This window comes from Aptenodytes patagonicus, chromosome 1 (assembly GCF_965638725.1).
Source record: "Aptenodytes patagonicus chromosome 1, bAptPat1.pri.cur, whole genome shotgun sequence".
NCBI lineage: Eukaryota > Metazoa > Chordata > Aves > Sphenisciformes > Spheniscidae > Aptenodytes > Aptenodytes patagonicus.
The window spans coordinates 215,305,640-215,332,276 of record NC_134949.1 but is presented as its reverse complement, the minus strand read 5'-3'; the positions used below and the strand labels follow the sequence as shown (position 1 = coordinate 215,332,276).

Genomic DNA, 26,637 nt, shown 5'->3' with positions numbered 1-26,637 from the left:
TTCTCTCTTCGAAAGCTGCTTTACATGCGCAGAGAGGAATTTTGAGCAAAAGCCAGAGGTCTGAAGGGTTTGACCGCTGTGTTTATACACACTCAGTGCTGCTTCAAGTTGAAGCTTGCTCTGCTATGCCTGCCCCTAACAACAGACCACACGAGACTGTGAACAAAAGGCTGAAGCATATGTGAAATAATGCATAAAAAGAAATGGAAATTTCCCGGGGCCAAATGGAAATAACCTGTGTGCACAACAGAGCGCTTTCCAGAGGGAATAGCAGGGAGGCATCTTGCAACACAGGTCAGCGGGAGGAACAGGTGTATGGGTAGGGTCTGTGTTTGCTGTTGACGTTCCACGCAGAAACAATCAGACCCAAGACAGGGAGAACTGAAGCTCCACAAAGGGTCAGTAAGAATACATGCAATAAACTGCAAAGACACGCTGGACCGGTGGAGAGGAGGGCAGGAGGCCTTCCTCCCTCACAAACTACCCTTCTCTTCCCAGGCTGCCCTGCTTGCAACACCCTGACCTCACCAGCAGGTCAGGATGCCTGTTTCTAGGAGCGATCCAAGGATAGCATGATGAAAGTGACTTTTGATGATAGTAAAGCCTCCCTCTTCCTCTGCTTGGACACAGTACAGCTTCCTATATAGTGGCATCCTTTCCCATTTCACCTGTTTTAGTCCATGATGAGCCTAATTTTTTCAAAGAACTGCCTGACCGTGGCTGACATTTGCTTAAAATGCGGCACAAAGATCACAGCAGTCACAAAAAACATTCCAGGTCCTACATACCTGGGGGAAAAACCTCCCAGCCATAGGGTATCTCTCCTGAACTGTGCCTCTGCCATGCTCGGTCTGAACAAGGACCTCAGCTCCTGGCTCTATGTCTCAAGTATGAATCTGGAGCAGTATGTTTGCCTTGCAAAGAAGTTAAAATGGAGCAAATGCAAGTATCCCTGAAGGTTTGCTTATGGGATCAGCTTGAGCAGAGGCAACAGGGATCCTGTGTGCACCCACCATGCTAGAGACTTACATTAGCAGCTCAAGTCACTTATGCTTCTGAAGGCACAGTGGGCTAGTGAGGATGGCTGGGGTGTCTGTTCCTGCCTGTCATAAATGTGAGGCAGCTGTCCCCTATTTCAGGGTGAAGCAAGCTTCTTCTCACAAGCTCACATTTATTGTAACAGCATGTATGTAAGCAGCACCCACTAACTAGCTAATCTGATGCAAGCCGACATCGTGGCCTTCCTGTGCACTTGTGCATTCAGGCTCTTTGCTAAACAGACTCCCAAGAAACTTGTTGCCAGAGTCAAGAAAAGAGTAGATGCCCAGAAGGAGAGCCTGTGCAGATCAGCTTGGAAATGACTCCTGTGGCCAGATCTTGGCCACGCTGTGCCACGTCTTGGTACAGTGGCTTTGTGGACACATGTGCCACCCAGCAATTTACCTGTCTTGTCATTTGCCAGACACAGTCGATGAACTGGAGGAAGACAGGGGAGCGATCCGCGTCTGCATGATTCTTATCTCCATGGCCAACTCTCTGAAACAGAGCAGGACAAAGAACATGAGTCACACGGGGCTTCATGGGGAAACTGCTGGGGTCTCCTCTCAGTCAGCCAAGCCTTTACCAACAGCTTTAAGAAGGTTCAAATGAGTCCTGATTTTGCTTTGTCTGTATCAGTGGGTAAAGGAGTAAAGGACAGCTACTCCTTTCGTCTTTGAAGTGAAATTTTTTTATGGGGATATTTTCATGCTAAATTAAAACAAGAGTTGTTTGAGTAGAGGCTCCAGATGCTATGCTGGCACTGATTTCAGTTTCATTGCTAAAGTTCAGAAGGAAAAAAATTGAGAATGCTTTTTGCTTCAGTTGCAGCTGTCGTCCTGGCTACTTCAGTAGTACAGTGTGCTAGATCTAAACACTACCTACAGGCACGGCATGTGGCGATAACCATCACACAACACCTCGCAGCTTCCAAGCGCTGTACAAACACTAGCCCAGCCCATCTCCTGCCACCTCAAGAGAGGCAGTGATGAAAGTATCCCCAGAAGTAGGCCTCCAGCCCTGACCGTGCTGTGTGGCCTTGGATAAGACATGTGAGGCCTGATTCCTTATAACTAGCATAGTACGTTACTGGTTATATATTACCCAGGAGCCCTCAGTACTGTAAAAAGACAGAATAAGAACATGTAAGTAACAGAGATCCCTACCTCTTCTGTAATACTGTTCTCCCCTCACCAAAGGAAATCAATATCATTATCTTCTTTGTATAGACAGGGAAGCTAAAATACTCACAGTTCAAACACCAGATAACAGTTTCGCTGCAGCAGAACCTCAGTTGCTTAGTGCCTCAGTTTCCCCACCTTCGTCAGAGCATTTGACTATGCAACCCACCATCGCATGTGCTGTAAACAGACCTTGTTCTAGCCCTTGCCAAAATTCAATGACCACAAGAGAAGAGCTACAAGCAAAACACAATAGGAACAAAGACTGAAAGGGTACTACTGAAAGGCTCTCTCAATTCCCATCAGGGCAAACCGTAACAAACTGCTGTGTCACAGGTCCACAGGCTGCGCCTCTGCTGACACTAGGGACACAACCACGAGCTACTCTTGGTCCAGTCTCAAACTGTTGATCTTTTACCTAAACAATTAAAAGCCTCCCCAAAAATAAAATGTGCCTGAAGAAAATGTGAGGCCAAGGCCATAACCAAAAATTCCCCAGCCTCTTCAATACCAAGGCATTTGTTAGATGACCATGTTCAAGCAGTCTCAGAAAATGGACTGAACTAGAAAGAAAGACAAAAAATACCCCAGTGGTCTCTGCCAACTCCCAGCAGAAATGCCTATCCTGAACCCAGAGCACACTGTTAGTTTAAGCCTAAGCATGGGAACACGACATACCAGTCAGGCACCTGAGAGATTTAATACCACCTGTTCCTCCTATCTAACCAATACTGTCTCCAAGGAGGTTAAGAGATGACTGGAATTACAGGCAGAAAACAATAGCAGCAGCATTCACCTTTCTTCTGCGATTTCAGCTGGGAGACTTCTCACAGGAAAGGCTAAACTCCTTTGAAATCCTTCAAGGTGGACAATAACTGTCTGTTCAGTGCCTTCCAAGGGCTAGTGACTCACCAGCTGAAATCTGTGGCCGAAGCTCAGCCACTCCTTCTCCACTAGCACTTCAAAGCCCCTGATAGTTCGGTAGTAGCCATCTAACATGAGCAGAGAGAGAGAGGTGAGCTGGGCTGTCCGGTCCCAGCCATCACTGCAGTGTACAACCACAGATGTCTTCCCTGACTCCACCTTGTCAGCAATCCGAAGGGCTCCAGCGAGAATGAGCTAGGACAAGGAAAAAAAAAAGTTACAAAATCTCTTTGGAACAGAAACTATAAATGAAAAATGGCTAGTGACAACACAGGACAAACCAAGGGCTCTGTCTGCCTCAAGGAGAATGGCAAATCAGTTCCAACTACTTTATAACTAGGACAGCAAATTGGTGAACACATTTTTTGTTTCAGCAAGATGACAACACATCTAAACTGTAGTATAGGCACAACTCTAGAAGAGCTCTTACATTAAGCTCAGTCCTTGGACAGGTCAGATTTAAATGCAGGAGCATTCTGCGTCTGAACACGAACACAAAATGGCCATCGCCTTGCAACTGCTCCAGGAGCAGATTTGCCCCTGTCTGCATTAGCAGGTTGACAATGTAAGCTGGACATTTTTAGGAGAGAAAGAGCTTAATTTGAAAACCAACATCTGTAGAAGCTGAAGCATTTTGCCCCACTCATTCTGACTCTGCTTGGAATCCTGAAAGGCTGATGGGGCATGAACTCCCAGCATTTGCTGGTCTGGACCAGGCAGTAACACCAGGATGTCGAGGATCCCTGAGTCAAGAGCTTGGAGACTCTGTGACTCCTGTGCTCTAACCAGGGCTTTCACAGTTACACATTACCCAGGAACACACTTCGCTTCCAAAAGTATTCAGTATTCACTCATCTTTCAGTATTTCAACCCCCTCTCTTCCCATCTCCTCAGAATTCCCCATTCCATGAAACTGTGGTTTTAGCTGTTTTTAAACTGAAAACAAATTGTAAGTCTTTAAATTTCTCATTAATTGAAAATCCAGCACTGGAATTAGCTCTGGATACATTTTCCAGTGAACAGACCAGTACGGACTTGTGGTTACTCAGCCACATCCAGTGGATGCAGACATGCATACCTTGATATGCTCTAGCCAGTGAGTTGACTCTAAATTAGACAGCCAGTGAGTCTCCTCAATATTGGGATACACAATTTCCTTCAGTTTTCTCAGCGACTCTCTCATAACATGAATATTGTGAATGTCCAGGAACACTAATTCTGCATTCTGATAGGCATCCTCACTCTCATAGCCCCCTCCTTTAGCCTGAAGAACAAAATCCACATAAAAATCATTAAGCAAAAATATATTTTATATTTTATCCCAATTGTTTGTCCTGAGCAACTATCAGCTGACAAAATACCACAGTGATTGTGCTATCTAAAGCAGGCAGAAAACATTCGATTTATCTTACAATTGGGAACAAACACGTACATGCACACACTTTGTGTCACTTTCCTGCAATAGTAATGAATGCTATAATTTTTACCAAAGAATATCACATTACAAGCCTTCTTTTTCTCTGTAATTATCATTTATCCCCATTCAAGCTGCTAGCTCATTAGATTCACTATTCTGTCATTTACAAATTTACCATACAATTATAGAGGAGTATATCCCACACACTAATTGCCTTTCCTAAGTAGTGGGAAAGACAGATTAAAGAAAAAAAAAAAATTAGCTTTAGCGCAACAAAGCAGTTCTACCATTAAAACAAGGCTTAGAGTGATGGCATGAGACATAGCAGCAGGAAGAACACAGCAACATTCCTAGACGTTAAAGATCCCCAGCTTATATTTTGAAATTAAAGATCATGATGCCTGATTTTCAGAAGTGCTACTCGTAACCCCTGCTCCCATCAGGGTTAACAGGGACAGAGTTCTGGTGCTGTTAGAGGAAGCAGACTTGCAACAATGTGAAGTGAAAAATGGTAATACACAAGATCCAGGGTGCTAGAGTTTGACGTCAGTACTATTGATTATTTTTTTTCCCCTTCCAATCTCATTTCCCTTTGCAGATTAATCCAAATGGACATTTAGTAGTCACACTGATATCTTACAGATACCAGTGCAGGTGTAACAGTCTGTCTAGAGAATCAGATCACTGCATATGATTCCCTTCACAGTGGAAAACCCCTTGTGATCCTCAGGAATAATTTGAAATGGCGGTGGGAAATGTGCTCTAAATTATTACCTTCCCAGCTTTAGACAGAGGAAAAAACACCTGACCTTATTTGCTACAGCATTCACACTAGGCCTTGCATCAAATATGAAGATTTTATGGGACTGAGCATTAGAATCCATGATGGCTTGAAGGTACTTTTCATCTTCCTTGCTTCGCTTGCCACTCACTCCCACCATTGGCTGGCTACAGCGAGTGATCGTTGCTTGACTTTCTGGGTGAATCCATGACAACACCTTTGGAAACAAATGAGAAAGAAATGAACAAAAAATGGGATTCATTAAACCAGTGAAGTGTTTTACCTCTAATGGCTTGCTCTGGGATCCTGCCATGTATTAGCTGGTTCCAGAAGGCTGGATTCTATTAAATCACAATTGAAAAAAAGAACAAACAAACTCTTCTGTCCTTCGTCATTCATTCTGGTAGCATTCCCAAAGTTTGAACTCACAAGAGGTGACTGAATAGGTTTAAGTCTGACTTTTAAATATGCTGCAGACTGTTTTCTCACTGTTGTGTGAGTCACATTTTCTCGCTCTGCAGTCACTGGGCTATGTCTTACTCTATGTTACACCATGTAAAAGTTAAGCACTTTAGGAACAGATTTAATTTTCTATAGACTTGAGAAGTAAAACAATAAATTTTCAGTTACCACTGAAATAATCATCATAACGATGTGTTTTGTCTTCATTTCATTTAATAAGCATTTTCATCAAGGGTATCACTAAGTATTCCTCTATCCTGAAAGTCAGAGTAGGCCAGACAATTGTAAACAACCAAATAGGGCTGCTTTGCGTTTCCCAGGAACGGAACTGAGATTTGGTCTGGATTGTGCTAAGTTATCTTCTCATTTTGGTTTAGTTTACATCTCTTTCACAACAGTAGTTCCAGCAGATAACGTTGCTTTCTAACTCCTCAAACATGTTGCTGTCACTTTTATTATCCATTGACCATTTATTTACTCCCTGGAATCCACTCAGCCTGATCTTGGTATTATTTATGGCCCAAAGGTATGCAACAACACCACAACAGAGTGGCTTCTTTTGTCACACTCACTGGTATGCGTCCCCTTGATCTGAAAGATGCTACTCTCTTCAATTCTTCATCAGGAATGCTTACGGGCACAGCTAGAATGGCAGGGTATGTATCACACAGCTCATAGCGCTCATTAATCTTGGTCAACCTCCAGCTTTCATTGGGAACTCCCTAAAGAGGAAACAAGAGCAGGTTAGCAAATGAGTTGCTCTGAGACCTCAGCACAGTCAAATCCCCAGACCTGAAATCCAAGGCAACTTTTGTTAATGAAGGATGTTGAGGGCTGGAGCCTGGGACTGCATTATCTTGGTAACTTGCATTTCATGCCTCTTCCCAGAGAGGTAGATGTTTTGCTCAGGTCACTGAAGAACAGGAAAAGTAGAAGACTGCAGGCAGGCTCACCTATGGCAAAGGAACTGTGGAGGCTACAGATGTGGCAACAAAGGTGATCCCCCTGAGGGCATCTTTAACATACCTCCTGGTCTCATCATGGTGCTTATAGGAGAGCCAGGAGCAGGACAGGATGGGTAAACGACAGTCCTCACTCCTCTCTCAGCACTTAGCTCAAATGTGGTGGTGAAAACTGGGGATGGAAAGTGGAGTTACCAGACAGGATGGAGGGGAAGACAGAAGGGAGAACAGGCAGTAAAACACCCCAAAAAAATCAATCTGTTTTGGGTGTTGTTCAGTGTTCGTGGCACAGCTGTGCAATCCCCTAAAAACACCAGAAACCTAATAATTGTATGTCTCTGGCTGCATGACTGTATGTGATCTGGACAGTGATGTGCAACTCCCATGTTCCTCTCAGGCTAAGCTCTCTGGTTGTACTAGTCTGACTTGGGCTGGGAGAGCAGGCAATCTACACACACCACCGAGCTCAGTGTGCCCTGATGGGGAAGCAACTCAACAGCTTCCCAGATGACAACCTCCAGGTGACACCCGAAGCACAATGGGGATGGATCCCGACAACCTGCAGACTTAGTTTCGCCAGTGCTGGGAGTTAACAGATCAAAATGGTGGTGTTGCTACTGCATGCCTGCAAGGAGAGATTTAAACAGACACATGCAGCCGTGGTGAGCACTGACACAAAGCATCTCTGTGGAGAAGACAGATCTACTGCAGTGAACACAGCCAGACTGTTAAACAGAGAGTCTGATTTAGAAGAACATCAGCTCTTAAAACAATACATGCTTCTGTTCTAATAAACAGTACTTCATTTTAAGGAGGGTGGTGGGACACTGATTACCACTGTCGCGGCTCCCACAGGAAAGAAATGGCAAACCTAACACAAGTCAGACGAGCTGTGGTAACTATGGTTGACCCACACAGACTGCAGCCGGTTCCCAGTCAGAGTGGTGAGTCACACTGTCAAAACAGGTCATGGTTAGAAATACAAGGAGAGGACAGACCTTCTGTCTAATACCGGTCACACCCTGCTGAGGTCCTGGGGCCCTCCCTGGGAAGGAAATGTTACTACAAGGAATCAGCAGAGTTGCCAGGATGATAAGTACCCCAAAACCCTAAAGGAAAGCTATTTTTGGCACTGCCAAAGAATGGCAGAAACAGGCATCAAACATTGTGTATACACACTGTATATACACAAGCTTACTGATGGGTAAAACATGCTCAGAGGTCTACCTGCTGTACACAGCAAGGATGGAATCTCCTGGGTCCACCAGCTCTGCTGTCAACCAGGGAATAGCAAGACTCTTGCTCTTAGCTGTCCATCAGCTGTGATCAAACTGGTTACTATCTGGAAGTGAACTAACGGCAAATGACTAAATTGTTCTCAGTCCTGTCCTAGTAAGTACCTGACTGCACTGCAATGGATCCATCAGCAACGCTTGGAGATTTCACCTCCCCCAAATCTGAATTAAAACTATGCTGTCGGCACACTCTTGGCAAGGAAAATGGGAGTTGACAAGCAGTTACATGGAAGAAAAGCTCCTTTTTGTTCTACCCTGCAACTCTACCAGTGCACACTGAAAAGATCAAGCAGTCACTGGCACTATAAAGCACCCTCTTCACAGTGCTGGGCAGAACAGCTTCAGCACACGCTGCTCGCTCCAGAACCGACACCTCCAAAGCTCTAAGTCTTTCAGCTGCCACCCTGACAAATTTGAATGAAATCTTTCCTTTGCAATAGCCCAGACCAGGAAAATTCATGACAATCCCCCAAAGAAAGAGAAGATGCTATGTGTTAGCATTCAAATTTCCTTTGAATCACAAGGAATGTCTGCTTTCCCCTGGCACAGGAGCCTTGCATCACAGCACCACCCAAAGAGGGCTCTGAATTCAGATCGTGACTTTCTAAATGACTAAAATGAGGAGTGGCTGAAGGAACTGGGGTTGTTTAGCCTGGAGAAAAGAAGGCTGAGGGGAGACCTCATCGCCCTCTACAACTCCCTGAAAGGAGGTTGTAGCGAGGTGGGTGTCGGTCTCTTCTCCCAAGTAACTAGCAATAGGACGAGAGGAAATGGCCTCAAGTTGTGCCAGGGGAGGTTTAGATTGGACATGAGGAAAAATTTCTTTACTGAAAGAGTGGTTAAACATTGGAACAGGCTGCCCAGGGAAGTGGTTGAGTCACCATCCCTGGAGGTATTTAAAAGACGTGTAGGTGAGGCACTTAGGGACATGGTTTAGTGGGCATGGTGGTGTTGGGTCGACGGTTGGACTTGATGATCTTAGAGGTCTTTTCCAACCTTAATGATTCTATGATTTCTCTAAGGACTTGAAGCAAGCAGAAATAAGCAAAGTAGGCTAGAAGAGGAGCTGAATTTGCACCTTCCCAGGACGTTTGCCATCATGCAGTGTAGCTTGTGCATTTATTCACGCTCCTTCAGATTTGCACTTTCTCCAGCTGGAATCAATAGAAAAAGCTAAACGTGATATAAAGCACATTGGTATTTCCTCATATAAGATGCATTTCACTGCTTCCTGGAAAGTTGTAAGCACCCAAAAGCCTACTATCAAACCAACCCAAACTGTTACAGATGTAACTCAAGAAGCCTCTGCAGGCTCAGGACCAGCTCTGGGAGCTGCCTGCCTGTGCACCTGCAGGGGGAACCCAGGCATGCCTCGCTAACAGTGGGTGTGATGATCAGAAGCTGTTAGGGAATGTGGCTGCTGGGTGTCCACGGTAGTAACCAGAGCATGCTGCCCTGACTGGTGCACAAGGTCTGTCTTCTCCAGGTAAACTAACACTGCTAGTAGATCCTCATTTCAGGGGAACTCGCGGGTTCGGTTGCTGCCAGAGAGCAAAGTGAGGAAGGCAACATGGCCACATCTATAGTCATAAATTAAATGTGCCCAGGACCGTTCTCACTGAGACCAGCTGGCACACTGCACCTCACATCCATGCTATTAAACTTGTTTATCCTCAAAACAGGGCAGTTTGTCCGAACTGCCTACTGGTGATCTTTGGCTTGCGTCAGCCTCTGAACTGTGCCCAGGTTTGGGAGCAGGCGAGCTGGCCTGGAGGAAGTTCTCCTTCTTCTTTACTCCACAAGGGCCCGGCTGCCTCTTCAGGTCCCAGCTCTGATGTGGCCCAGCTGCACAACCACGGTTCAGACTGCCAAGGACACTGCAAAGCCATGCGAAAGAGCTGTGTGAAAATTTATAGAAAGGCAAGAAAAGTAAAACTGCAGATAGAGGAAGAGAATTGTTGAGATGGTGATCGCTGGTAGCTCAAGGTTTCAAGAGGGAAAACATCATCATGAAATGGTATAAAATCCAAAAGGAAAAACTGGGAGTTTAGTAAGCAGTCATTGGGTGAGGACCAACAGCTGGGTCATCTGTGTGCTAGTGTTGACATTACTGGTGGAAGATGGCAACAACCCCCCAACTGAGGGAGGTGCAGAGGCTGATCCTTCTCCTCTCACTGGTGCCTGCCTGGCCAGGAAAGTCTCTTCAGATGCCTTCTCTGAGGTGGTGAGTACTAATGCTCAGCCTAGTAGCTAGGCTATCTTTTTTGTGTGTTAGCCAGTAAATAATTGCTTCATACTCTCAACCTGCATACATCTTGCTGGAAGAGTATCTTTGTGCATGGCTAAAGACGCTCAAACACACTCACTCAAAAGAGGGACGGTAACAGCCTGGACTGAAGCTATGCCTGGAACTTGCGATTAAGGTGCCCCGGTGCTTGGGAACACTCCTTATGACTGTATCATCTAACCATAGAGACGCAGCCTGTGTGTCATCTCCGCACACAAACCAGGCTTGGTTTCCCTCTGGATAGTCATTCATGCCTTACGTTAATGACCTGTGCTCAGTTATCACTTGACCTACGCACGTTGCAGAAAATGGAGGTTCTTCGTTTGCAGGGAAAAACTGTTGAAGACACACCAGCATGGCACTGAAACCACCACCTTGCAAAGCACATGTTTAAGCTTAAGCACATGAGGATCTTTCACTGACAGGAAAAAAATAATTTCCTTGCTGGAATTACACACAGTCACATCTCTCTACGGGGTCCAGTAGACCGATTCTGAGCTTAGCCACGCAGGTACACCCTGAGCTGCAGCGGGCAAGGCAGGGAGGGTCCCGAGTTACACACCAGCAGTGCCTCTCTCAAACATGGTTTGAGCCATGAGATACCAAGAGGCTGAGCACATTAGCTCAGGCGCATCCCTACACTGACACAGCCAAGCTGGTCCCTCTGCCACATACTCAGCCCAGGTTGTGTCCACTTAGCACAAAAGAGCTGTGATCTGTTTTGCAGTAGAGGCATACCTAGCATAAGCAGGACCTCAGTTAAACCATGGGACATTTAACAGTTCAATTCTCATTTCAGTCCCTTAAGTTACACCCAACAATCCTCTGTAGGATGCTGTTCTCACACTCTACCTTTCCCACTCTGCTTGTATACTAATGCTGGGCACTTCTTTTATCCTCAAAACAGGTCAGCTCCTCTTCTGAATTATTAATTTCTGTATGTTTTCTCTGAAAGCAGTAACCACAGCCCTATACTGTGGCTCCCTGGTACATATGACCAGAGCATAGGATTAGACGAGCATGACTTCTGTAGGGAAACATCACACATTTCCAGCTTCACAACCCCTTGTAATATTTTCCAAATGCTCCCCACCTTGTTAAAGAAAATGAAAGCTTTAAGTTACCCCAAAGGCATCTCAAGGTCTTTTGGTTTCAACTGAGTCTTATTCACTTTGCAATTCTGTTTTATACTCTGCCAGCCTGCGTGTAATAAAAATCAGGGAGCAATTTCAGTTTTAAGTTTCATTTGCCACATGTGATTCCATTTACCGACTAAATCCCAAACCTCTCTGAGTTCCTTTTGTTCTCTACAGGTTGTTTATTACTCCCCATAGTTTTACACAATCACAGATTTTTAATAAGTTACATATTTCCATCTTTCCCAAGAATGCTAACAGAGAAGTCAGGGTTTACTGAGTATCTTTCCTAATTGCTACAATCTCTATCATATCAACACACTCACATTAATCTGAAAAAAAATTATAATAAATAAATCATACCACACACAAACTTGCCATGTCTACCAGTGTAGACATAGATCCTACCATGGATCCTACTCTAAAAGTCTTTTCTGTGTGCCTGGTAGTTGGCTTCTACCTTTGCTCCGCTCCCCTCTCTTTGTGTCCCTGCTCCCACAGGGAAATGACTGACCTGGCCTAAGATGTACCAAGTTAACGCCTGGCCGTACTGCTGGGCTGCTTATGCCCTAGGCCAGCTCTTCTCTAATAGTTTTTAAACCAATTGCAAATGGTCCTGCAGATAGTGCATACGTCCTGTTTTTCTATTTCTGATCACAATTCAAACAGTCAGAGACAGGTAATCCCATTATCTGATTTGATGATGCCAGTTTTATTTCACTGTTAACAAATCCCTGCTGCCATTTCAGGACATAATCCTGATTTACTGCAGTATTTGTTATTGCTTTAACAGAACCTGGTTGGATTAAGAAAAAAGGCTAAGACATTCACACAGATAAATTGAACATCCATAGTTATAAATGCTGAAATTAAATAAACAGACTGAAATACCTAAAAGTTTTGGAGGGGACATAAAGCTTCATGCTGCAGGACCTAAATCAATCTAATGAAAGGGATGAAATTCTCCTCCTGGCCAGATCACAACATAAACGTCTACTGCAGTACGGTTCGCCTCTTCTTCAGCAGCTGGTGTTGGTCACTTTTGGAGATAAGCTACTGGAACAGATGGATTGCATGATCTGGAATGGGAATGACTGTGGCCCATCATGAGTAAAATTCAGATAGGCCGTGGCTGCAAAAAATCCCGGTTTGGATTCATTTTGGCGGTTACCAATGTAAGTAAATGACTGGGGGCTTCAGCATATGGACATTAGTTTGGTTTCTTGACATAAAAGCAGTCAGGCTAAGTTTTTCCTGTCTGCTCAAAAATGATATAAAAGCAGGTCATAACAAAAGAAGTACACGTTGCAGCAATGTCTCAATTGTGACATGCTTTACACACAACAGTGTTACCTCGTGTGACCAGAAACAAAGACACCACGCCCCAGAGTCTCATTTTCTTTACAGAAAGGCCATGAAGAGCTACAAATCACATGCATGTAAATATATGTATCCTTTCACCGTGTAACCAAGCTCCTGCCAAATTTAAAGTACAGCCAATCACAATATAAAAACTAATATGGACAGAAAAGCTTGTATTCTAAAAACAGACATGCCAGGATTAAGAAATTGGAATAATTTACCTCCAAATTCTCAAGGGTCACCCTTCCTTCTTTCCAGGCATTGTAAGAATGTCTTTTGTACTTCATCTGTTTTAACTGAAGCTTGGCTAAGTGAATGCTGTGCTTTTCAATGGAGATTATTTTGATAGCACAGATATTCTTTAGTCTTTACTCCAACGTTCTCAGCCCTATAAAGAAGCATCTTGCCAGCTTGGGTTGCAGATCCTTCTTTATAAACAGATCTTTCCTTAAAATAACTACCAATAAAGAGGTAAATTCTAAACGAAGCAATAATCGCTGCATTATCTGGTCTTATTAGTCAAAGTCGACCTTAGATACAACGTGTGTCATTGATTACAAATGATCGGAGTTTGTCTCTACTAGGAATTTAGGTTGTGGTATCTCATTGCAAAACATACACTTTTTTGCAATGAAGACAGCGGAGGTAAGATACATCTCACTTTCAATTAGCAGCCTAGAAGCCAGCGATCTATCTTAGGCAGCTATTTTAGGAGGGAACAAATCACCCCCAACAGCGAAGCGCTCTCTCCCCATCTGTTAATGACAGGCCTAGATAACCAAGTTAGAAGGCACGCTCAGCTTTTAGAAGACTAGAGCTAGAAAAAGGAATCCTTTCCTCAGGTTTTGGATGCCAGGAATCAGATGAACAGTAACTAGGCTAGGACAGAGGCCTGGTTTGGTTTTGTTTTATGGGAAAGACCCAAATAAATCTTTAAATTACATGGCTTAAAATTTCTTAATTTTACAAAGGAAAATTGGTTTTATCCTGGCAGATCTGGATGAGACAGAAGTTTACTGTGCCCAGGGCAAACGTGTCACCAAATTGTGCTGTTTCCTCTACTTGAGAATTTTATGACAAGAGTGATTTCATTATAAACCCCAAAATTCTCCCATCTTTTCCCCCAGGGAGGACCACTCAAGTTTTCACTATGCTATTCCTAATTGACAGCCTGCCACTTCACGATCATTAATACCTTTGACCAGTCTACTCTGGACACACTACAACTGTCTGTTCTAAGCTATGGTTAATCACAACACTCTCTAGGTTGATCCCTATGCTGATTCCCCAAGAAAATGAAGGCATTCTACATTTAATTTTTTTCCTTCCAAGTTCCTGTCTGAGACAGGAAAAACTGGAAAGAATTAAAACTGATACAAGCAAGAGCTGAGGTGTGAAATTCAACAATGGGATGCCTGTACCTGCAAAATGCATCCTCTGTTTCTCACTGCCAGCAGCGGCTGATGACTAAGCCAGAGCAATAGTGTTTTTTTTTACCAAAGCCTAAAGTCAGCTCTCTGCAGCCTGAGTAATCTCCATCAGTGGATGCTACTATCTCTAAAGCTGTACTGCTGTCATCAATCACTGCAGTGTGGAGAACAATGTCCTAACCAAGCCTGCACATTTGTCAGCAGGATCATTCTCCGCTCCATGCGACCTGTAATTATATTACTGCACAGAGTCTCACTTCTGAAGAGTAGAGAGGATGAGGAAGGACATTGCACAATACCCACCTGTCTTCTGTACTCCCAAGTGGGGTCATATACCTTCCATCCATTTTCTGGGAAAACCTCTTTGTACTCAAATGCAAAAAGTGGCTGAAAGAAAGAAAATTTACTGTTAAGAGCCCACTCAGAGCCCATTTCCAGGATGTTTGATATCTCAAATAATAACTCATGACTGGTCCTTCTTTTTTCCCACTGCACTACTTTTCTTTCAGGGCTTTGTGAAAAAGATTAACATGCTCGCTGTAGCAGGTAATTAGTACAACAATGTACCTTCCTCTGTCCCCCTGATCTTGCTTGTCTATTACCAAGTACTTCATGGACAAAAGGAGTTTATTATTAAAGAGAGAAAGATAAGACTACTTGGGCAAGAATGCTCTTACATATTAAGAACTAGATCCTTTCAACCAGTATTTGAAGCAACAATTGCAGTGTCATAACACAACAGAGCACATGAACTGTATTCCAGATTTGGGACAGTGCAGTCACCATTAGCTGTAAACCCCTGATGGATGTCACTGTGCCTTGAATATTTTCCCTCTGTTACGAGGATGTATCAGCAAGTCATTCTCCATGCATGAAGGAATCCAGCCCCATGGTAGCAGACTTTTCCTGTTTCCTATACAATCTTAACTCCTACAGAATTAATTCTAAATCAGATTTAAAAACCAGCATTTCTCCTCCTTCAACAAAATGCACCCCATGTGAACATTGTACCAAGTAGACGGGACTGGACAAAACAGCTTACTGCCACTCTGTGTCTTTTGGTAAAAACTGAAAAGAAAATACCTACCAGATTATTTGAAACTGGGAAAGCATATTTCATTAGGTTCTCAAATATGGATCGTCTAGTTCTCCCTTCAGGCTTATGAGCAAATCTCAAGTTTCGAATATCCTAGGAAAAAAACAGGGAAATCAAATTTCAGATTCCTGAACCACTTCAAAATCCAAAGAAAATCCAAAAGCCAGCATTCAAAATAGGGTCACATCTCTTTCTCGTACTGATTTAATATCATACTTTGAACACTGTTGTACTGCAACTCTGGGCTTGGTTCAGTGGTCATCTGCAGCCTCCAACAAAGCCTGCCACAACTGCAGAGGAGCAGAGGGAATGCACGGGCATGCCTGGTCGCAGCATCTTGCCTTCACGTGAAGCTCTCTACCTGCTGAAAGTCTAGGGGAGAGCCTCACTCAGGGACAAGCTATCGCTGACCAGCAGGACTTTGTGAGACAGACCTCCTAGCTCTTACTGGGCTCTCAGGCTGAGCTGTGCCAGAAGACAGCTAGAAGGGACTGCCTCACAAAGTACCTCCATAGAGCTACTGCACATAGGGAGCCCAAGTCCAGCAAGTTTGGTGCAAAGCAACCAATGCCATCTCCCTTTAAAGCTTCCATCTCTCAGAGCGCTAGAGAGGATGACTGAAACTGACAACTCCTCCACTTTGCACAGCAGCACAGTTTCCACTAAGAGTGGTAACCCAAGACCTCCCTTCCGTACTCATCTACAAAATCAAACTCAGAAACTAAATAAAGCATCTCTAAGATGCCAAGATTTTCCAGCCAAGCCTACAACTCAAACACTTGTAGTAAACAGTTTAAAAGCCACCAGCAGGAAATGAGCTATCAAGTTCAAGCATATGAAGATGGTACAGCAAGTCACAGAATGAGATAAACAGCTAAAGACTTAGCTGTCTCACAAGACTGAGATCAGGTAATTGGTCTCAGACAGAGAACATTCCAGGATGCATAAGCTGTATCTGTACTACCCTGTTATCACACTAAACTGTTCTGCATATCCTGGGCCAAGCAGGCTGGCGCATATATATATATGCTGTATAGGCCCAAGATACCTATCATATAGCTTGTGCCTGGCTTTCCCACCCAGGGAAACAACATAGTTCACTCCAAACCTGACCATGTGTGCAAATTTGCATATAGGCAAAATGGCTGAGGACTAGGAATCCAGGTCGAAACAGGGAACAAATTAGCTTGCCAGCACAAGCACCCCTACGTTAGCCATGGAGGTTCATGACTGCAACAGGATGAGGGAGCAGCTGGGTGATTTGGTACAGATTCTATCAACTGCCCTTGACTCAGCATGCCCACAGCTTGAGAGCCTGCTTAGCTTCCTGGTGCCTCAAAATCACAGCAGTGACCGGAGCAGTTTGGGACTCATTTTCATTCCTCCATCTGCCCTTATCCAGAAAGTGACATCCTTTCAGCCTTGAGGGGACTCTGACAAGAGCTCCAAGCAGCCCAAGACCTACAAGGTTCATAATCCAGCTCTCCCCACATAGCCACCGAGAGAAGCAGAGGGGCCATGCCCTGGTGAACAGCTGAGGTATGGATTTAGGACTAGAGATGGTGGCTTTATCTACTTTGTGGGTCCATAGTAAGTAGATGCAAGGAGGCGAATTGTTAATTTTTATTGAAGTTTGCATTTCCACTGATTCCAAGGGCTCTAGAGAGGGATATGTGAAATATGTACTGCCTGGAAAGAAATGAAATGGCCTCGAGGAGCACTGAAGGCTTCTTGCCAGTCCCTCACCACAAAGCACAGCAGCAGGTGGACATAAGCTAACAATTTAGGGGGAAACATGCCCCTTTCTTGCTCTTGAAATGCAAGTGAGTGAAAGGCATCCTGTACTCCACAATGACTGGAGTCTTCCTGGGATAGTCTGGTGGGCAACCCTGAGAACTGTATTAATGGGATGCAGGCCTAGGTTTCCACTATGAAGAAAAGACATTACCTAGCACGAAGCCTGAATAAAGGTTTGGATCTTGTCTCGAATGAGTGGAGCTGGAGAATCTTGACAATTACTTTTAAAATCAGATGTTTTTTGAAGTATGTGAAGTCATACTGACCGAAATGTTTCACAGAACTTCCTACAGTACTACAGAGAAAACCTTTTAAAAATATATGTTCCCCTTCCCCTATTGTAAAACACAGATAAAAGTTTACCTTGCATACAATCTCCAGCCCGTATGAATTTTCACCGCGACTGGAAGCACCTCCAATTTTCTCCACTCTGTTGATTACACCTAAAGATGCATCTAGGACAAAAGGAGGGTCCTGTAGACAGTTGAAATTTGTGAGTTTAAAAAGGGGAGGGGGAAAAATCCCCAGCTCCTGCTCCCTTATGCCTATATTCCCAAACACATAGCTATGATTCACATAGAATTACTCTCAAAGAACACCTAGGTCTAAAAATTGAATAGCCCACAAAAGCAGATGGTTTCAAAAGCTTACCCGTTCCATGCTTTTAAAATACAGTCTATAATTGGTAACAGTAAGGGTTCCTCTGATTGCTCCAGTGAAGGGGCAGATGTAAGTAACATCCTTAGCTTAAAAAAAGGAAAAAAAGAAGTTCTTAATTTCATGGTTAATTTATGGGAGTAAAATTATGACAGCAACAATATTTGGGGGCTCTACTTTTCAGATGATGGAATGAAAACCAGCTTAATCTGGGCTCTAGCCTAGAGCTAACATGCAAGTTTCAGTTCTGTGGAAAAGGTAAGAGTTTAGGTATAAACTGAACTCCAGGCAAGTACCATCACCTAGAATCCTACATTTGCACAGAACTGCTACCTCTGTAAAAAAACCAGTATTCAGCTGCAAACTGTTTACTCTTACTAAGCAATGCATTGCCAGTAGCTGAGAACACCATGCACGAAAAGAGGAGATGATTCCTGCCTGCATGCATACACCTGAAGCTGATGACAATCTGCATCAAAGCTAAGGATCACCAGTAAGCTAGCTTGTGCCACCAAGGACAGGAAAATGCAGTTCTCCTACATGTGGCTTTTAGGATGCTTGGGTCCTTCTACACACCCTTGCACGCAGAGTCAGCCCTGGGATGAGGGCCCTCATGCTAAAAGCCAGCAGAGCTACAGCGATTTCCAGCAGCCAGGAATCTGTATAGCACCCAACTGCCAGTGATTTTAAGTCTGAAATCAGCGATCAAGTTACTCTGCAACAATTCAATTATTTTTGAGCCTGAGTGACGGTGACTCAAAACAGTCCCCTTCTTAAAAGGCCTCAAACATTTCTCACTTACTCCAGCACAAGGCAAGAGGTACTGCTGGTTTTCCACAGCAAACACCTTCCCTAACTGCCCTTCTGTTTTACATCAATTAAAAATGCTAACATTTAAGTCGTTCCCTCCCCCTCCGCCGCCCAGCAGTGACCCATCACGTCTTCTGTCACTGAAGCAGTTGGCTGGCTGTGCCGTGGCAATGATTTACACTATCACCGACAAGTAATGACACCCCTCAAACACACAGAGATCCTTTCAGAAGGAGACCCACTGAGCAGAGCTGCCAGATCCATGGAAGAACCCCCTGGACCATCTTAATAACCTCAAGCCTCCAAACCCTACGGGATCCATTTTGCAAGGGCAGCCTGCCTCCCAACGGGGTGACAGGCACCATGCACAAGAGGCACGAGGCTGCTGGGGCATCAGGATGGGGACCTGAATTTCTTCTACCTTTATCCCATGAGATTTAGCCTGGAGGGAGGGAGGAAGAGAGACTGCCTTACTCCAGGGCACTGGCAACTCATATAACTAAATCATCCTCACATCAGCTCTGCTTCTGCATAGTCTTCACTGAGTCTCGAGATTTGGATATGGAGAAGGATCCTTAAAAAAATCAGGAGTGACTAATTCAGAGCAAAATACGTAGCACAGAATTTTTGGTTAAAAATAAATAAAATCAAATATATATATATACATGCTAGCAATTTCATTACTTGTTTATTTATTTTAATGTACATAAGTTTGTTGGAAGGACAATTAAACATAAAATGCTTCTAGCCAGTTCTAATTAAACCAAGTGTTTCATTATTGGCCGATTATTAATCACTTCTTTTCAAAGACTAGTTTGACAGAGGTTTGAAAGCAGACTCATGAAGCATAATAAGGGTGAGGACAGCCTGCCTGGTTTTTCCACTAGAGTTCCCATTATTCAAAATGTAATTTCAAGAAGTTTAAAAAAAAAAAAAAATCTACGAATAAGAGAAGTGTGCATTTACATCTGAAAAGGAACAGGATTTCTGGGTAAAGAGGAAAGGTGCTAGAAAAATGTTTTCTGGGTAAGGAATCCCAGGCATGATCTCAAACACTGGCCTTGCCAGCTTGTAAGCCACATCACCTTTCACATTTGCATTTTATTAGCTTGGTTTCCTAAGGAAACAATTTTACTTAATTACACTGCACATGTACACAGGTACCTACACACATGGCTTGTCTGACCTTAACCCTACTACGGTTGTATGCTTTCGTCTCTATCTGATAAATAGGGATCTCCAAGGCATTAAGATCCTTCACTGTTTGTGAGAACGGATGCCAGGTATGAGAGAGGTTGTACTACTGCAACTACCACGGGAAAGTCTAATAAGCTCAGCTCTCTCCTTCTCATATGGGAGAAAGATACTGGAAACCAGGATTTATTAATTCCCCTGCTTAGGGAATTCCTGTCTTTTATAGGTCCAATCTTACCCTAGATTATTGGGTTGGCTGAAATAATTTTTCTTCCCCTCCCTGTAAAATACAGAGAGAATTACATTTGCCTTTCTTGACACTTTTAACAGGGAATAATTATTGCTGATTAATAATAAAGATTTCCTTTTTGCTACCTTTAACTTCTTGCTGGACCAGGCAGCTGCTGTCTGGCCTACTCTGAAAGCCACCCAGTCTTACAGACTTATGTGTCTCATCACATCATTTGCCAACAGACAAAATACTGATAACTCTGATCTCTTACACCACTCCCCAGGAACCCTTCAAAATACAGTCTTGCTGTCAGAGCTAACTGTGCCTATGGAGCGAGTTACATGTCAGTCTGCAGTGCATGGTTGGAGTATGAGTTCAGAGTCCTTAGGAAAGGAGTAAAGAAAAGGATTGAGCATTGAGGTGGGATTTTTTTTGTTTGTTTTTAGTTTGGGTTTTTTGTTGTTGTTGTGTGGGGTTTTTTGGTAAGGTGTTGGGTTTTTTTAGGACTGAAGTTGCTTTCTTCCACATCATTTTAAGAGGAAGGCAACATGTTAAACTAGCGAATGCAAAATCTTTCACAGAAAATTAATCAAGAGGCTTACTCAAAATTTCTGGATTAAAAAAAAGAAAAAAGACCCATCCCCATATCACAGCAAGTTCTCTGCAACAGCACTGTATCCTCTCCTGCAGTCTGTGATAGAAATTCGACACACAATTGCGCTGTGTCAACCTCCGAAGTTACCTTGTGGCAAGCACAACTTGAAACAGTTGATCCATGTCCTCTCAGGAGGCAGCAAATGCGAAGCTGTACAACCCATCTCAACACTCATGCTAAGGTATGTTGAATTGCCTTGTATTTGCTACATGCTAAGGAGACATATAGTTGCCTTGGCTCATGTGATGTGCAATAACTTGATTAATGAAACAACCTGATCATGGTTCTCAAAACATCAGCAATTTGCTGTTGTTGGTCAATGACTGCCAAGATATTTTGCTCTATGGATATTCTATATGGTCAGCAAACAATAAGGAATTTCCTCTTCACATACCCATGTCTTTAATGGTTTCTCCTGGTAGCAAAGGTGGCTCTTCCATTTCAGCCAGTTTATTAGTCTCCCTCAGGACCTAGGCAAAGGATAGAGGTAGAAAAAGAAATCCATTATGTTTTCATAAACCAAGAAGTTTACACTTACCTGCAATGGGTCAACGATATCAAGGATAACAAATATTCGAAGATCTTGAGGTACTGCCTAGTGTCTCAGCCTCTGAAAGGTCAACGCACAGCATGTGAGAGACCTTGGTGCAGTCCTCGAGCATACCATTGGGCCATGCAGAAATGTTTAAAGCAAGGATGTCTGCAATGGAGAGGCTGTGCAAAGCAGGCTGCGTGCTTTGGCAGCACACTTCCCAGGCGGCTGCCTTTCATGCTCCAACCTTCTCCTCCCCAGCCCATCATCACAAGTCAAACTCTCTCACAGTTACATATAGAACCAAAGGGATTAGTTCCTTTCCCAGCTGAAGTGATCAACTATTACCATGATGCTATCAATTATTAAGTAGAGCAATTTCTAGTTTACACTGAGGAAAGTTAAAAAGGATACCTTGTCACGCCACTGTCTTCAATGAGGGTCTAACAACTGCAAAGATCCTGATTTGGCTCAGTAGTAGTGACTTGGTACAAAGGTTATATTTTGATAGGCATGTATAGGACGTACAGTTTCAAATTTTTTTTGGCTGCCAAATGACCCCTCCTCCACTTTCCCTTGGGTTAAAGTTATATCACGGGGCATTACTTTTCATAGATATGATTGCACTTACACAAGGGTTTTCACAAGAACAGCTGCTATCACGAGCAGATGGACATTTTAGGAAAGCACGGCTGTAACTATGAAAGCATAACCTGAGGTCTAAACCTATGGTAAGAACTAGGGGAGAAGAACATATGTAATTGACCAAGATTAAGGCTAAGTCTATATGGCCAAACGCAGACGGATTTAATCATATTGCCCATGCCTTGAAATGGCCAAATGACCACAACCACAGCAGCACACCAGTTGCTCAACCTAATAACACAGACAGAGAGCAGGTAAGTCAGTCTAGATTCTGCCTCAGGCTGTAGCAACCACAAGACTGTGCTTAAAGTTGGCGTCCATCCCACCTGGTGGAGATAGGCAGAGAGAGCTCACGTCTGCTCACAACTGAATGTGCAGACTCGCCCAAAATGCTTTCTTTATCTTAATGTGAGGAAAGAGAAAGAATTGTTTTAATTTGATATCAGGAAATCCCTGCAAGGAAAATTCAAAGACATGGCCTAAAGTGGCACCCTAGAACCTGACACGTCTGTGGTCAACTTTCATGTAGGATCAAGCCAGAGGGAGAGCCTCAGGGAAGAAAAATTCTCTAAACTATGCAAAAAAATGAAAAAAAAAACCCGAAGAAACCCCATGCCACAATAAAAGCACGTTCCAGCATTTTCACACAACAGACTGAGGCATAGATGAAAAGGTTAATAAGATCAAAGCCTTCTTGAGAATAACATGTAAATTTTAAAAAAATGCATTCAAAAGACTCTTAAAAAAAAAAAAAAAAAAAAGCAAGCACAGTCCTGACTTCCTAACAGGTACCTCACAACTGCACCTACTTAGGCCAGCTCTTACCATGAAGGCTGCCAGAGCAGTTGGACTGGGGTCTACAGGATGGGTAAAGGGAGGTCACCATTGACAGAGCTCACACTGGCAGCACTCAACTTGCAGAAAAGCTTCTTCTCCCCTACGTCAGCAATACCAGTAAAAACAAGGTTTTGCTGGTATAACTAATAGAAGTCTATGCTGAGGACTTCTTGTCAGCACAGCTGTGTTGGCCAAAGATCACACATCCCATCAAAGACCTGACTGACGGCCTCCCCGACAAAAGCCTGTGATGCAGACCCACTCTCAACTCCTGTGTGTCAGTTTTTGCGCTTGAGTAACAGCCTTGAAATTAGCAGGATAACATCTGGACTATGCCAAATGTGACGGAGGCTTCTGGCTAATTAGTCCGTAAGTGGTGGTCATCTTTGTGGCCTTTTATCTTGGAAGAACATTAGTAAAAATACACTCTGCATGCAGGACACGATCACAACTTCTTTGAGAAGGTCCGTACCCCAAACGGGCAGCAGCTGCTGCTAGGATCACTTTGGTCAACAGCTGGACTAGCTGCTTTCCTGCAGATGTCAGCGGGAGCATGTCCAGCGGTAAACATTTGGAGGACTGGGTTATATCTTAAGCCAAAACAAATATGAGGTAAGATATGTAGAAAGTATTCCATATGACAAACAGCTGCTGTGATCACTAGGTGAGCAGTGCTCAGGTGGGTTTTAAACACTGTACTGCAGGTGGGGGAGAGAAGGAGGGAAGAGGCAAGCAGTATGAAAGACAAAGACCTCCATGTCAACACCATTCTGCTAAAGACAAGGTTGAAAGCTTTTTCGGTTTAAAAACTGGCTCTTCTAAGGCTAATAAAATCCATCTGCTCACTCGCACTCTCTGAAACATGGAGTCCCCAGGGTCTGAGGAAAGGATTAGCGATCCAAACCTGCACTCACTTCAACACAGGGCACCAGATGGATGGCCTCCTGGAAGCACAGCACTTGAAGGTCAACAGCTTCTGCCCCATTGCCTCCCCCTCCCCCCTTTTTTATTTTGGTACAGAGTTGAGGACTAAACTGTCATTCTCCCCATCCCCCAGCTGACCTCAGCCACACGACCTACCTCAGGTAACGCAGCACCAACTGCCTTCATGATTTCAAAGTCGGCGCAAGCACATCACCCCTGGATAACAGTCACCCTTCCCAAAAGGCTGAGACAGACATCGTCAGAAAGCCCAGGAGAAACACTTCTCTGGTGTGCTAGTCTTTACAGCATCTGCTCAGCTCTAGACCTTAAATGAGCCTCCTAGTTGGAACGTGAACACTTGAAACCTGTTCTGGCAGAAACCAAGAAATGAACGGTTGGCATTTTCCTGAAATCCACCTCCATCAATGGCTCCTTAAAATTGATTTGGGGAAATGCAATCTGTGTGCAGCTGACGATGCAGGCAGCAGGCACAGGAGAAGACATCTGGGGCAGCGCTAAAGGACAAGGGGTGGCAGGAGGGAGGAAAAGTGGGTGAATAAGGAAAGAGGAGTTTTGGAAACAGCTCGGGGGGAAGAATGGGATGGGACAATGCACGTGCAGCTCTGGGAGGATGCTAACGCCATAGATGGACCCTCTGCCCCTTATATGACTAAGGAGATGATATGAAAAGCCCCTCCATTTTACTGCCATCCTCCTCTCCTCCCCCAAATCCAAAAATGGTTCATTAAACTGTCAGAAAAATCTTTTTTTGTACATTAGCCTATTTTCAAGACTCTAAAAATAACACTTCTGGGCCCAGATTTAGCCCTCTGCAAATCTTGCAAAACAAAATTATGAGCTCCAGTGAGGCAAGAAGCAGGTAGGGAAGCCAGGGACATGACTGCGGCAGCCCCGCTGCAGGAGAGTGATGGCTGGCTACTGATGCATTAACCCTATTGAGGCAGGTACCATATACACCTGTAACTGAAATGTTTCACCCCTGTGTGCCTCAGGTTTTTAAATTGCTCAGTGGGAAAAAAACCAAAGAGAGCTTTGAGATCTGCAATGAAGGTTGCAGCCAGAGCTGGGCAGAAACAGCATTACTTAGGAATAGGTCCACATTGACATAGAGCCACACACTGGCCGTACCGGTCACAAACATCACTAAAATGGTTTCTGTAAGAAACAAATACAACCACCAAAAATCAGTAGACTGCTTTGCCTTGCCTCTAAGCCAAACAAGGTCTTCATTATCTTTTCCCCACAAGAATGTTATGCTTGGTAACTGAATCTCCAGGGGAATGAAGAGTTTAGTTATGCACCAGAATAACCTTTATCTCTGTCTTCTTTTACCAAGTAACATAATCTACCCATTCCACCCATCTGCAGCTCTCCCTCTAGATAAAACAGCTCTCTGGGATGCTGAGCATGGGAGTATCCTAGCACCTAAACACAAGTCCTGCCTCAGCTCAGAGAGGGTGTGAGGACTTCATGCCACCACCTACCTTTGTTCTCTGCTCAAGCAGCTACTTGGCAGAACAAACCCACAGTTACAACATTTAACAACCACTTCTCTTACCCACCTTGTGTTAGCTCCAGCCCACATACCCGTGGCTGAAGGTGCAGAGCTCTCTCATGCCCTCCCACCTATAGCACCCAAGGCAGGAAAACCCCAATGCTGTATTGTTGACACAACTTCCAGATCTCAGCAACAAAGCAATCGCCTCCTTTGCTTGCATGTCTGGGGTCAGGGAAAGAGGTTTAGATCCTGCTAAAAAGGTAAGACTGCTCCCTGCCTCATCCCTTACCTCTTCATACTGCGGTTCAGGATACTGCAGTTCTGCCAAGCCTCTCCAACCACGTGTTCACACTGCCTCCCAACACAGCAGCCAGCATGCTGCTCCAAAAATCCCTCTCCTGACTGATGTCCCGGCACGACTCATGCACGCAGCTCATCCCAAGCAGGTACAGCCAGCTCAGGGTGGTACAGAGATACGTCGCACTGTAACTCTTAACTACAGGGTCTCAGAGGTCTGTGCATCACTGAACGCTGCTCCAGAAGGACCTGAGAGGGCGCATGAAACTCTATATTCAGGATTTGCTTTTGCCTGTGAACAGAACAACTGATATGTTTTCCTCTTGTGTTGCCTGAGAGGCGTTTGCCTACCAGCAGAGCTGCACAGCCAGGATGAGAACACACGTCCTGTGCTGGCTGAGGCCGAGCCAGGATTGCCCCCTCCTACCCAATCTGCCAGCGTTGTAATTGCTCCCGTATCCAGTTCAGTCAAGATGCTTGGGTTAGTTTAATGGCTTTTTTAATGGTTGTTTTTCCATAACCTGGATCATTTTGCCAGGACTGGCTTGGGGTGTGTGACTACACGAGCAACTCAAGGGGTGTAAACCCAGGGTGAGGGAGGGAGAGCGGCCGGACTGACTAGGGACAGTAACTTTGTCCCTGGACACTGACATCTGCAGCACAAGCCTCCAGATAACAAAGATGCATGAAGAGCGCACCCGAGGTCCCTCCCAGCCATTTTCCAGTTATTCTCTTCTACACTTTCTCCTGAATATTTGAGTCCTGAAACCCACAGACAAAGGTCAGGCTTTTTTGCCTTCATGCAACTTAAGGGGAGACTACAGTTTTGCGTTACCAAATTGCTGTGTAACAGTTTTCCCAAGTCTGCGTAGATTCTTCTATCCTGAATCACAATCAGAATGAACAAAAATAATCTTTTTTGGTTTAGACAAAATTAAAATGTACCCTTCTTGTGATTTTTTTCCCCCTCTGAGTTAATCTCTCCTTGGTAACCTCCTACACACTCCAAATCATTTTGCACATTTTGAACAGATTTGTTATGCACAAAGCCACAGCGCTGGTGCGATATGTCCCACCCAACACCATGACCACCTTGCTCCTGCATTATTCCTTACCCCCAAAACCACGTCTGCCCTGTCTATTCAAAAGACGAGCTCTCCAGGCTCG

At 44.2% G+C, this 26,637-nt stretch overlaps 1 protein-coding gene across 4 annotated transcripts in view; it reads right to left on the bottom strand.

The window, feature by feature from the left end:
* The window catches only part of MTMR2 (myotubularin related protein 2), a 64,553-nt gene that overhangs the window by 5,151 nt on the left and 32,765 nt on the right, over positions 1–26,637 (bottom strand). For all 4 annotated transcript variants that reach the window (XM_076328257.1, XM_076328258.1, XM_076328259.1 and 1 more), the window contains 10 exons: positions 21,111–21,186; positions 17,820–17,914; positions 17,532–17,642; positions 15,363–15,464; positions 14,579–14,662; positions 6,376–6,525; positions 5,370–5,558; positions 4,222–4,407; positions 3,132–3,338; positions 1,444–1,536 (listed from right to left, as the gene is read on the bottom strand). In XM_076328257.1, the coding sequence (XP_076184372.1) occupies positions 1,444–1,536; positions 3,132–3,338; positions 4,222–4,407; positions 5,370–5,558; positions 6,376–6,525; positions 14,579–14,662; positions 15,363–15,464; positions 17,532–17,642; positions 17,820–17,914; positions 21,111–21,186 (1,293 nt within the window). The remainder of the gene's footprint in view (positions 1–1,443; positions 1,537–3,131; positions 3,339–4,221; positions 4,408–5,369; positions 5,559–6,375; positions 6,526–14,578; positions 14,663–15,362; positions 15,465–17,531; positions 17,643–17,819; positions 17,915–21,110; positions 21,187–26,637) is intronic.